The 14,014-nt window shown below is 37.9% G+C and overlaps 2 protein-coding genes across 3 annotated transcripts in view; one reads left to right on the forward strand and one right to left on the reverse strand.

Annotated features, from left to right (window-relative positions):
- Positions 1-4,561, reverse strand: part of LOC149075239 (src kinase-associated phosphoprotein 2-A-like) — a 36,791-nt gene extending 32,230 nt beyond the window's left edge. Inside the window, exon 1 of the mRNA XM_089242543.1 lies at positions 4,407-4,561. Coding sequence (XP_089098669.1) covers positions 4,407-4,446 — 40 coding nt within the window. The 5' untranslated portion in view covers positions 4,447-4,561. The remainder of the gene's footprint in view (positions 1-4,406) is intronic.
- Positions 4,562-4,792: 231 nt separating this feature from the next.
- The window catches only part of LOC149075240 (signal transducing adapter molecule 1-like), a 35,460-nt gene continuing 26,238 nt past the window's right edge, over positions 4,793-14,014 (forward strand). The window contains exons 1-2 of one of the 2 annotated variants that reach the window (XM_089242544.1): positions 4,793-4,918; positions 8,268-10,437. In XM_089242544.1, the coding sequence (XP_089098670.1) occupies positions 8,275-9,816 (1,542 nt within the window). In that variant the 5' untranslated portion in view covers positions 4,793-4,918; positions 8,268-8,274 and the 3' untranslated portion in view covers positions 9,817-10,437. Of the gene's footprint in view, positions 4,919-8,267; positions 10,438-14,014 lie in introns of those variants that run through there. The other variant, XM_089242545.1, reaches the window with a different exon arrangement.

Raw genomic sequence — 14,014 nt, forward strand, 5'->3', positions numbered from 1 at the left:
GAATGCAATAGTTTTTTTTAAAAAAGAAAAGATAAGAATTCATTATAAGTGAATACTACACATATCTGAAGAAAATTCCCACAGATCAAAATTTCAGCCGCTGTGGTGGTAGAGTAGTCATGGTGACGGACTCGCGTTGCAAGGTCCCGGGTTCGAGCCCCACTGTCACCACAGTGGTGGTTGGCTGAAGTTGGTTTTCTGTGGTTCCCAACTTCAAGGCACAAATGCGAGCCGATCTCCCTTTTAAAAAAGTCTCGCAACAGACCTACAAACAGCACAAATTCAATCATAACACATCACTCACTTCACTTCTGAAATATAAATGGCGGCACTGAAAAATCAAACACAACACTACATACTAATTCAGACTGTTAGGTACATACACAGCTATACTTCTGGCACAATTCACTAGGTAGTAAATCACCCATAGATGGTGATAGACCTGCGTTGTGCTCGTTTTGAAAGAAAGATAAAAATTTCTGGGGATAAATGACTAAAAAAAAGATATACTGGTTGTAAATTCCTATAATATGATGAATAGCTCAAAAATGCCTAAAATATGACGTCATAAAAATCAGAGCCCTACACGTAACTAGCATTTATACAGGGTGCATAGTTAACCCCTTTTGCTGCAAAGTACTGGCAAAACCATTGATTTTAGAGACATACTTCCAATCAGAAAAATGTAACCAAATACTGTGTAGACCTCACAAATACACCATTCAAGGGGTTGTATAGTTACTGAAATAAAAAAAAATTGACTTTTTATAATAAAAAACCCTGTTTTCTATTAACCCATCAAAGACGACTTTGATTTTTTGAAAGAAAAAACACTGAGTGGGAACCACTCCCACCATTTATTGGCGAAGAAAAAATTAAAATTTTGAATGGCAAATTTTCTTACCAACTGGCATTAATGGGTTAAGCCAGAAATGAATAGAATGACAGAAAAGCAGCAAAATTTTTATACCAGTAAAACAATAAATTTGCCTCTGCTTAGAGACAAGGCACAATTTCTGCACAGACAAGTGAGGAATTTGCCAAGGACCAGGCTCACAATTAGGTACCTGGTCAGCCAGGGCAAGCTCATGATTTTATGCCCTTGTTCAATGTTGAAGTACACTGCTGGCCACCGTAAATGCAACACCCTGAAGGAAGCATGCAAATAATATGAAATTTACAACATGCATTAGCGGAGGTGAGATATGCAAATGATTAGAATTTCAGTGCAGACGCACATCACGCGCGCCTGTGGTGCCACTTCAAAGCACTATTTAAGGCTTGGAGATTTCGACGATTTGAAGTACGGCAATTGTGTTTTTCTTGTGGTTTTTTTCAAAAAAACGATCAATTATGCCTCGTAGAAAACAGCGATCATCTTTTGATCAAGTATCCGAGTTCGACAGAGGAAGGATAGTGGCCTACCGAGATTGTGGATTATCTTTCAGGGACGAAACCAAACAACTGTAATGCGGATATGTGATCGTTGGATGCAGGAGGGTACGACGAACCGACGTGTTCGATCGCATCCACCTCAGTGCACCACTTCACATGATGACAGGCATATTGTGCGTATGGCAGTGACGGATCGCTCAGCCACATCACGAACCATAGCACAGCACATTCAGTCTGTACCGCATCATCTAGTGTCTGCGCGTACCATTCGACGCCGTTTACAGCAGAGTGGTCTGTCCGCAAGACGTCCATTGCTTCGTCTACCCTTGACGCAGAACCACAGACGTCTCCGCCGCCAATGGTGTGATGAAAGAAGGATGCGGACGGCACAATGGAATGAAATTGTCTTTACTGACGAGTCACGCTTCTGTCTGCAACACGACGATGGTCGGATTCGAGTCTGGAGACACCGTGGAGAGAGGATGCTGAACAGCTGCGTTATGCACCGCCACACTGGTCCTGCACCGGGTATTATGGTATGGGGCGGTATTGGATATCACTCACGCACTCCTCTAATACGCATTGCCGGTACTTTAAAAAGCCAGCGCTACATCTCCGAGGTGTTGGAGCCAGTTGTCCTTCCTTACCTTCAGGGCTTGCCCACAGCCATATTTCAACAGGATAATGCGCGACCACACGTGGCACGCATTGTCCAAAGGTTCTTCGTCAATCGCCAGGTTGAATTGCTTCCCTGGCCAGCTCGCTCTCCGGATCTTTCGCCGATAGAAAACATGTGGTCCATGGTCGCTCAACGATTGACCCAGATTACATCCCCAGCTGCCACACCATATCAACTTTGGCAACGCGTGGAAGCTGCTTGGTCTGCTGTACCCCAAGAACACATCCAAAGTCTCTTTGAATCAATGCCGAGGTGTATGGCAGCGGTGATCTCCAACAATGGCGGCTACTCTGGCTACTGATTTTGGCAGGAACCACACTTCACAGAAGTCTATAAATTTAATCATTTGATGCTTGGTCAACATGTTATCTACAAAATAAATATTGTTGCGATATCTCTTGTCTTTTTGGTGTTGCAATTTGGGTGGCCAGCAGTGTAGCTTTAAAAGGGCAAAATTTGGCGCTCCCCTCTGATTCAGCACCTGGGCACTAGACCCGCTTGCTCAACCCTAGTTACAGCCCTGTCCACAGGACCCCATAACTTTAGGGACCCAAAAATTCAAAAAACATACATTAACTGACCAATAAAACAAATTTGACTGTTGTCGTGAGGGCCTCCTAATATCTGCTCCTTCCAGGACTTCTTTGTGTTAGAAATGAGCCCTGCCCAGAGAGCGAGGGACTATGTCAGCGAAATATGTGACACTGGGTTGTTTCTAAGGGTGATGTGGGGTTGCTTGCCAGCATGTTAGTGTGTAACACAAGCATGTAAATGGAAGCAGGGGGGATTCTCATACTTTTTCTAGCTGCAGCACCCCTTACCCTAATCAATGCTTACCTATCCGTGGCTCCTCACTGCAGTTCAACAAAGGACCTCTTTGAAAAAATCTTTGTCCAACCTTTGTTCCGTGACGCCCCTGATAAAGGTTGGAGGTGCACCAGGGTGCTGCAGGACACAGTTTGAGAACCCCCTGAGCTAGAGGATGAAGGACCAGGTCAGTAAGCCATCAAAAGAGTGACTAAGGAAGTGTGCAAGCATGTGAGTGACCTAGAGAGTGTGTGAGCATAGGAGTTATTAACTCTAAAACAACGGGAATTTCAAACTACCTAGAATGATGGTGGGGGTCATTTTGATTGTAACAGGAAAAATTTTACATAAATTATTTTTCTTTATCAAAAATTTTATATTCATTTTCTCTGTGTTATTTTTGTGATGAACCAATGCACCAATTTTTTGGAACTTCGGACAAAAGGGCTCATTATGACAAAAACTAATCCAGTACTTTGTTACTTTCAAAAAAAAAGCTTTGACTACGATTTTTTAAGCTCTTGTAATTTGTGGCTTCATTTTCATTTGGCTGTCTACTGGCAAGGCTTGAAGTGTTGCATATGCTTATGAAATTTATGAAGAGATTTCTTGCGTGGAATGAAAAAACTGCGCATAATCATCAAATCCTAAGTAATATAAAATACATACGTGAGACAGCTTTTCAATGCCAATCGTACTGTGCACTGAATGAAGTCGTTTTGTTGAAAACATCAATGAGACCAATAAGTAAAATAACAAAATTTCACAATTTTGGGCTGAAATTTTCTTTGTCCACAATTTCAATTTTGTATGTGCATGGTATTCAAGACCTAGATTTTCAAACCTGCTTATTAACTGTGGAATTATTTATTTCCTCAGTCAAAAGCGTGATATATGGTAAAATGAAGGCTTCCCACATATTCATACTTTAGGAATTCAAGAGCCTTAAGAGGATGAGAACATTTATGAAATTTCATTGACGTGAGATCATTTGTTTCTGTGTAATCGAATGTCTTACACAGAGTAAGTAAATACACTAGTAACTCTGCAGCCAAAATGACAACTTCCATCATTCTAGTGTTAAAAAGAGTGACTTAGAAACAGAGGCATATCGCCAAGGGCGAAAAATGTAAGGAAATGAGTGGTCAAGAAAATTAGCCGAGAAAGGTCACAAGATTTAACACACCCTACAGGCGGCAAAACCATAAATCCGCCTCTGGTTAGGAGAAAATGATTATAATCAACACAATGAATTAAACAATATAGGCTATATTTGTCAATGTAGTGCATGGTTGTACTATAAAAAAGCTTTGTGCTCATATTTTTATTAACTTGATACATGAGCTACACTCTCATTAATGAATTAACTACAATGAAGTTTATTAATGATTCGCTCATTAATGGTTCATTTATTAATAAGTGGGCCATATTTGCGTGCATGTGCTACTTTACCGAGCAACATTAGTGATAATAAATGTTTTGTGATCGAAAGTTAAAATATTTTTATCATAAATCGCTGATTTACCTTCTAAAAATTCGCGAATAGATTCGTGAAATCGAGACATCACTCGTCAAAAAAAAAAAAAGAATAAATAAATATCGGGAGGTCGTTTAAATAACGTGTCACTCAAAACTCCATGTTTGATGACAAATGCTGATAATTATGGAGAAACCCATAACAAAAACAGAAACAATGGCCACGCCCACAATTTTTGATATAGTCTGAAGCAAAACTAAAAAAAAATTCTAAAAGCTCAAAATTTTAAAATAAAAATTGAAGTTAATTAAGCTAGAAATATTAGTTTTATTCAATTTTTTGGGAAAAAAGTATAGCTGGTATCGTCCGTCCATCTGTTTCTATCTCAGTTCCTATCATAGATAATCACTTAGTTGCCGAAAGCCCTGTATAATCATGATTGTGTCGTTTCATGGATAATGGTCGCCGTCACCATTGTTGTTTCTAGGAAGTAGCGACGTTATAAGTTGAATGCTGACAGTTATTTCCTGTGTGTTTACTTTCTAATCGTTTTGAAACAGGTAAATTTTTATTCCTCAACGCATTTTACTGTAATTATTTTTTAATATGATCAACGAAATATTTCTCTTTTCTTCCAAGATTCTTTCTCCTTCAATGATAAAAAGTATCTCTGATTACAAAAGTGATAGTTGCATTCAAACTAGCCTTGTATCGAAATAATTTTGTGAACAATTCAATTCAGTGTGAGGGCCGCCTTAACGAATGGCTAGAGAGCTTCAGGTGACTTGGTGGGGAACATAGTACCAGTAACTACCCACCCCAAGAACGTATTGTGGGGGGGAGGGGGCTCAGTGGCTTACGCAGGAATCCCCCCCCCGTCAAGCCGAGATTATAGTGTTATTTTGCAGAGAAAAAGTACATCCCCCCCCCAGAAGAATTATGTTTTTAAACTACCCCTTTTTCCTCCCCTCGAGAAAATTCTGGGTACACCTATGGCCCCAGGTGACAAATTTGAGGAATGAGTGGTGGAACCTTCTAATGTGTAATTTTCTCTTATGTCATGAATAAATTACAATGTGGGTAGGGTGGCTATATGTCCTGATTTCTTGCCAATAAATGTACTGTGCCTAAAAGTGTCTGTTTTGAATTTGTGCTATCAAAGATGTATTAAATGCAATTATTTTTCAATATTTAGCTGGCAGAAATATTTTATTGTGAAATTCAAATCTACCCATGTTTTTAGCTCGGAATCCAGTGCACTTTGTAAGGTTATCAGGAGTAATAGCGGGCCTCTTGTGCTTTCACAGGGAACGGTCGCACATATGAGTGCTTTATTCGCTGCGGTGCAGTCGTGTGGGCATTGTGCTGGACTCTCGTTGCTAGGATCCAGATTCAAACCCGGTTGACAATGCAGATGTGCTCAGCAAAAGTTGATTTTCTCCAGTTTTCCAGCTTTGTGGCAAGCGGTCTCCTATTTGAAAAAGTCTCATGTCCATCCGCTTTAAATGTCTTATTCAGTGTTATTCAAAAAATAATTTTGAAGAGTTATTTTGCTCTTGTCCAAAATTTTAAGAGGTAGCTTTGTACAAAAAGGAGGTATTTTTTATGAATACAGTGAAATAACTCTTAATAAAAAATATTACCTAAAATTTCGAGGAGTATTTTCACTCAAAATTTGAAGGAGAAATTCAATTTCAATGTGTATTAGGGTGAACACTGGTCCCATCTGACGTTTTTGGATATATGCCTAGTTATCAGTTATTGTTATCTGAAATCCAGAGTCCGAATGTGATCACGTTAAATGGTATGCATTGTTCATTGATTTGAAGCTATTCCTGTAAGTTTTTTTGACATACCATAGACAGGGACACAACTTTGCCATCTTTTTTTTTTCAACTGGTTTATTAACTAATAATGTATGAAAATGCTTTAAAACCACCTTAAAATATTAGTCTTGATCTCTAGTTTCATAATCTGTGGGAAACATGGCAACTTAAGTAAAACTTTATACGTTAAAAAAATAAAAAACGGCATTGGCCATCGGTTTCTTCTGGTGCCACATCGATTCCCAGTTGTATTCTCTTCTGTAGAATCTGGCTGTAGTGTAGTATCATAATTTTTATATGTATGGCCTCCCTACTTGGCATTAATTTGTGTTGCCAGCTAAACAATCTCTAAAACAAACATAAAAAATGCATTATTTGTAAAAGTATGCAAGAATTTGGGAAAATCACAAAATTCTAGGTTGGCAAAGTTGCTCCATTTTCACTAAGCTTTGTGGTGCAATATTGCCAAGTAATATTATTGAACCTAAATATAACATAAAATTTACATCTGAAAATGATTCAAAAAAAGGATATGCTGTATCTAGCAAAAAAATTAGTTTTTACTTACCTTTGAATGAATAGGCAGGATGAGACACTTTTGTAAACTACCAAAAACTTGTATTCTACCAGCCGAAAACACAAACACAGATAAAGACCTATAAACAACTGGTGTGACTTAAAATATGCGAAATGACTAGGCTATTATTCTCTGTGCAATGAAAATATTGGCACCTCTATTGGTTGGTTCAGACTTGGCAGGACACAAAGCATAACCTTATTCAAAAACTGGCTAAGTTGTGTCTGTGTCTATGGTAGTGACAGATGCTGAGTGCTGTTGGAAGAACCACGATGGTTTTTTAAAGAAAATCTTATAAATATTAAGAAGATAATTAATTAAATAAGAAATATTCATTATAGTCCAAAATGACATTTCCAGACTAGAATCTAAGTAAATAATAAATCCATTCAAGGAGAATGCTGTTCAAAAACTGCTTTAGCACAGCAACATTTAACACACTGGGGTCAAATCAATGTGCTTGACTTATTCTCTCCTGCTGCCTCCTAGTAGTCCTGGCCTTAAATTTATTATACCATAAATTTCAGTCTAAATTCAAAGCCGTACAGTTGAATCCCATTTTAACAAATACTGTTATAGTGAAAATTTCATTTTAACGAATACTTTTCTAAACCCCCAGATAATTTTATGTAGGAACAATGCAAAAACCTAGAATTCCTGTATAACAAAATTTTGTTATAGTGAAGTGATTTCTCCTGTCTCTTGGAGTTCGTTATAACAGGATTCAACTGTATCTGGATGTGAACGCTTAGTGTCGCTATTTAATTTTTTTTTTTCAGTTTAAAATGTCTTTGTCAGCTTGATGTAGTGTAATTCAAGTCATGAGTGGTCAGTAAATAGATTCTGTGAGGGCAGTGTAGGTAATTTTAGAAAATGATTTGTCGAATGTGTATCATACAGATGCATCTTGGCAAAAATATAGTAAAATATTCTTGCAAATACATTTGCAGTTAATTTCACAAATAGTAACAGTATTTATCGTGCAACTGTGTTAGGGCTTGGCAAACCAAAGGCGTCAGGTTGCCATGACGATTAAGAAATTAGTATTGGTACGTAAAATTTTTGTAATTCATATCAGCATGCCTACTAAAATGGAAGGGGATCATCATGTCATAGGAAAGTTGCAAGAAATATTAATTTTGGACCTAAAAATTTTTTTTTGGTGCTTAGATTTTTTTCGTGATATGTCAAACCTTGAACTATGTGTATATTTCTTATATTTTTCACACATGAATCTGGTTACCACAGTGTGTGAAGTTAGGTTAACAGGTTCTTCATGATTTATATGAATGTTTGGATTAAATTTTCAGTGATATTCAGAACTCTCTCTAAATTAACTGGGTTCATTTAAATTAGACATTATTTAAATTATTTCACCACATTTTATTTGAATTAGAACATTGTTACTGGTGATCATGCATTATTAAAAAAGTCTAATATTTTTGAAAAAGAACAGGTTTAAAAAAAACTGCTACCCTATCATATTTAACGTATTGCTTATTTCAGGTTTAAAATGTTTCGTTTTGGTTCGCCATTTGATGGATTAATAGAAAAAGCTACAAGTCCATTAAATACGGCTGAAGATTGGGGACTAATTCTTGAAATATGTGACAAAGTTGCCACACCAACCGCATCTAAGGATTGTCTGAGAGCTGTCATGAAAAGGTTGAACAACGAAGATCCACATGTTGTATTGAAAGCTTTCATACTGCTTGATGCATGCATAAAGAACTGCGGGAAAACCTTCAAACTAGAAGTCTGTTCAAGGTTATTTGAAGAAGAAATGCGGAAGATTCTAAAAAAGGGTCACCCAAAGGTTGTAGACAAGCTGAAATGTCTTATACGAGAATGGGCCAAAGAAGATTTTAAAGATGATCCCCAACTAAGCCTCATCCCTACGATGTATAAAAATCTCAAGAGAGAAGGTGTTGATTTTTCTTCATCGAGCAAATCATCCAGTAGAACATCGTCTAAAATTGAGGATCCTGATGCAGTTGCCAGTACGCAAGAAGTGGAAGACATTGCAAAAGCCATAGAATTATCCCTTAAAGAAACCAATCTACAAGTTCAGCCTACTAGTTCTATTTATCCTGCCGCTAATGTGCCATCACTAACAGCCATTGATAGCGTTAAGGAGCCAAAGAAAGTTCGAGCTATATTTGATTTTGAGGCTGTTGAAGACAATGAATTGACATTCAAAGCTGGTGAGATTATATTACTGGTTGATGACAGTGATCCGAATTGGTGGAAAGGCTCAAATCACAGGGGTGAGGGACTTTTTCCTGCAAATTTTGTTACTTCAGATCTTGATGCTGCGACTGATGAGGTTCCTCTCAAGGTAGAAAAGAAAAGTGTTAAATTTCATGAAAAAGTCACAGTGAAGGTGGTTGAGGTTGAAAAGGAAGTGGAGATAGACGAGGCAGAAATGGACAATGTTCTTCTCTTGATAAATGAAGCTGATACAACAGGTGATAAGCCGTTGCCAGAGAAACTGTTTGAATTGGAAAAAAATTGCTTGGAGATGGTTCCTCTGATAAATAAGAAACTGGAACGAATTGATAAGCGGTATGTTTCTTTGACATCTGTATGTAAAGAACTTGGAGATGCTTTGAATATCTACCACAACCTTATGAAAGACTGCATACCAGCTCAAATATTGATGTATAACCCTTATGCAACTGTCGGCCACACAAATCATGTCCATCAGACATATAATGCTTCTATGAGACCATTTCCTTCTGAAAGTAATCCAAACATTCAGGTTTCCTCAGGCATGGGAAATTACCCTGCAAGTATGTGTCATCCAGACGCTGCTCAAATCTCCATGTCAGGCCAAGCCATTCCAAAGCAGCTAATGTCATCGGAGGTGTCCAATAATGGTTCTTTTCAGTACATTCAAAACAATCCAACTCTTGGATCTAATGGGATGCATATGCCTCCAAATACAACTGCTTCAGCTGATGCGCTCCACTCACTCGGTGTGAATTCAAATCCAGCGGTAGTTTCTACTAGCCCTTCTGTTGTGCTTCCGTTGCATCCCCAAACTACTTCGTGATTAGAAGTACGAATGTAGCAGATCTTTTGAATTCATCTTATCAATGTGAACTTATAATTGCTTTTGTGTACTTATGCTCTCAACTTTTGGAATGACGTGCTTAGTTGAATTCGATCGTTTATAATTTTGTTTTTCACTTTTGAATATAAGTATATAAAGCATATATGATATGTGCATATTGTTACATACATTTAATAAAAACAATTGCATAAGAAGTTCCTACTGTGTATCTATGAGAGAAAATAAATATGGAAATATTCGATGAAAAAAGAGTTATTGTCCAGGAGATGAATGCGTACTTTATTTGCCAATTGATAAAAATGTATTTATATTATTTTACACTTAAATTTTGTGCAGAATAGTTATTACTGTTAGAATTAAAAGTATAGTTTTTTTAATTTGATCAGTAAACTCCGGATTATCGGACAGTTCGGAACCCCATGGGTATGTTGGGTAACCAGGAGGACACATTGTGTCATTTTTTAATTGGCAAGCATAGTAATATCGAAATAGTATAAGAAAAAATTTGAGGGATTGCATTAAGCAAATGCGATATCTGAATGTTATATGACAAAATATTTTATTGTCAGTAGCCTAATAAAAAGGAATATGAAATATTGCACTTCACTGGACACTGTATTTATATGATTTACATAGATCTGAATTGTTTAAAAATGATATTGTTTGCTAATTTTTCTATCATTGTTTTAGAATGTGCACAGCAATATGTCTCTTGTACACCTGGCATTTCCCTCCAAAATGCAAGGAAAATTATCTTTCTTGCTTGGCTTGTCAAGAAATTGGGAGACATTATATTTGGGCAATTACGCTGGTAATTACAGGGTGATTCACTATTAATATGACAAACTTGTAGGAGAGGTTGGGGGCACAAAGACGATTCGGAATCACATAGCATTGCAGGGTCAGAAATTACTTCTTTATGTGGTAGAGGGGATTGTGCGGGAGTTCAACTGAACAATGATCCTGCTGAAAACCAGCATTTGAGATCCAGTCGCTGAGGTAGTAGAATGGGCAAATACTCAGACATTATCCATCAGGCACGTTGCGTATGAAGCTGCACACTGTAATGGGCATGCTGCTCTATGCTTGTACCAGAAATGTTTCCCTAACAGGCATGCAACATCTTCATCATACGATCTTTGTGCGTCTGCACAGGTTATGTGAGAATAGTGGTTTCGCGAGAGCTACCATGAATCGAGAGTGATCAAAGGATGTCTGACAATGAGGAGAATGTCTTATATCTTGCTGAAAGAAATTCAACTATGAGTACTTGAGCGATGGCCAAACGATAAGGTATTTATTATTCCCTACCCACCATATGGAGGATACTGTCAGCAAACCAAATGAATCCATACCATTTGCTGCGTCTGTTTTGTTCATGGAGGAGGTAAGTTTTACAAGAAAAGGAACCTTCAATCCACATAATGCCCATTTGTGGACTTTGGAGAACCCCATGGTACACAAACACGTGTATTTCAAGGCTGTTTCACTGTAAATATTTGGGCCAGCATTGTCGGAAACCACCTCGTCTTGCCAGTAGAAAATACTTAATCTTCCTGCAGCAAGTCCTGCCAGAACTTAATCAAAAAGAGGATGCTCCTCATTTTCATTACACTGCTTAATGTTGTTCCAGCGTGATGGGGCTCCCAATCATTACACCATCGATGTCTGGCAATGCCTAAACGTTGTATTTCAACATTATTGGATTGGCGTAATCGTCGGGTTGATTGGCCTCTAGATCAGTGGAGCAATCATGCCTGGACGACTACTGCTGGGGTCACATGAAGTCATTAGTGTGCAAGACCCCCATTGAATCAGTTGAAGACCTAGTCACTCACATCTCTGTAGGTGCTGGGGGGACATCCGAGACATGTTAGGAATCTACCGGAATGCTAGGGATTCCATGTGGCACCAATGCGAAGCCTGTGTGAATGCTCGTGGTTGAAATTTCAAACACCTTCTGTAGCATGTGTACTTTTGCCAATGTAAACCTCATCATTAAAGTATTATTTGTTATTCATGTAGGAGGCATTTCTGACCCTACAATGCTATGCGATTCCGAGTCATCTTTGTGCTCCCCCACCTCTCCTGCAAGTTTATCGCACTGGTAGTGAATAACCCTGTATAGAAACCTCATGAGCATCTCATAAGTAAAAATCAAATGTTTAGTTCTTTAAAAACATCAACGCCGGAATGAGCTAAAGTAATGCAATGCCTTTATTTGAAAAATATAAGAAGCTTGTGTTACATATATGCTTGAGAGCAACACGTCCAAATAACAGGTTAATACTAGTGATTCTCAAACTTCTGTCATCCGTGGCTTCATTGCTCTAATTATTGTTTATCTGTGGCTCTCAGGAAAAGTTTACTGTGCATTTATAAAAAACACGCTTAAAAGCAAAAACAGACATAAACATCAATACCTCTAGCTCTTCACGACACCAATAGCAAAGGTTGGCGACACACACTTTAAGAAATACTATTGTAAGGCCGGTATTACACTGTAAAAGTGCTTTGATAAAACTTGAAAAATACAACCAATGAGCTGATCGGTTGGATAAGCTTGAATGTAACCCATCAGCTTATTCGTTGCATTTTTCAAGTTTTATACAAGCACTTTTTATAAAACTTGTATAGTGTAATACCGGTTTAAGTAAAGCAGGGATTGACAAATACCAGGCTTGCCATGGCAACTAAAAAATTAGTGCTACACCTAAAATTTTCTATCTTTGATAAAGTCTGAGAACATCGTAAAATTTTCATAATTTATAACTGTGTACTAGCATGAAAACAGGCTCTAAGTCCCTTAAGAGCCCCAAAAAATTGTTTTTGATAATTTTTCTTGGGGAAAAATGTTTGGCTCCCCTAAAATATTTGTTTGGTATATCTAATTTTTTTTTTTCGAAGTCCTGAAATAAAGTACAGTGTAACCTTGCTATAGCAAACCTACCTTTGAATGTGACGGGAAAAAATATTTTCGTCTGATTATTCAATAAGATCTATTAGATTGCACATAGAAGTCCATATAAGGGAAAAAAAGTTTGTTACAATGAAATTTAACTGTTAATCAGTGGGAGTAAAAAAATAATGTGGTCAAAACTCTATATTATAAAGAGACACCAAAAGTTTGGTTTTTTATATCCGATCTAAAAATAGAGAATATCCTGGGGACTGGGTTAACATTTCTTGTATCCTGTGCTTTGTTGTAGGCCAAGTTAGCAATATCTTGGTTCGCTGCTGTGCAGTCATGTGGTCATCGTGCTGGACTCTCATCCTGAGGATCCAGTTTCGAACCCCATTGATGACATAGTGATGGTCGGCTGAAGTTAGTTTTCTCTGGTTTTCCCAACTTCAAGGCATCAATGCGAGCTGGTCTTCCATTCGTAAAAGTCTCTGCAGAGAGCAGACAGACCTACAACATGATGCTTATATGACATGAAAATTCAGCTGCACTAGTGAAACAAGTGCAACTCTCGCAACGTAAATATGTTAGGGGCCACACATACACTCGGAACACACATTCCGACCTGTACCAATTCGTTAGAAGTTCGACAGAAGAATGTATACAAGGTACTTGCAGGGTATTTTTAGTACTTTTTTCATATACCATATTTTTGTCAATCATCCTTTAATTTTGCGCAACAGTTTGGTGTGTAGAAGTTTTGTCAGATAATTGAGTGTGTTGCATTTGTTTTTATATTCATACAAGTGGAACTTCCCCATAGACACTCCCCGTTAACCTAATGCCGCCACCTGTTAACATAACTTTGGAAGTCTGGACCTCTGCCCATATATAAGCGGATATAGGGATATGACAATAGGGGCGATTGCCCCCCCCCCCCTCCCTTCAGTAGAAGAATTGTATTATTGGCAGAGGTGTGAACATTGCCCCTTCCACTACACACACCATCCCCTTTCTCCTATGCAAGGAGCCTGTATCCGCTTAAGTAACTGTCCCTCGTATTTTGCTATATATTCTTCACTCTAGAAGTACAATATGTGCACCTCATTTTTATTGGTTTTAAATTACTTCAAATGGTTTTAACTTAGGACCTGAGGCACACTTCACTAAAATGTCTTAGGCTGGAATTACACTTTAAAATTTAACCAATAATGTTGCATTTGCTCGAATGTAACCTATGAGCTTTATTGGTTGGATTTTTCAAGTTTCATGAAA

This window comes from Pholcus phalangioides, unplaced genomic scaffold (assembly GCF_987345545.1).
Source record: "Pholcus phalangioides strain wild (caught in Gottingen) unplaced genomic scaffold, Ppha-v1.0 ptg000015l_1, whole genome shotgun sequence".
NCBI lineage: Eukaryota > Metazoa > Arthropoda > Arachnida > Araneae > Pholcidae > Pholcus > Pholcus phalangioides.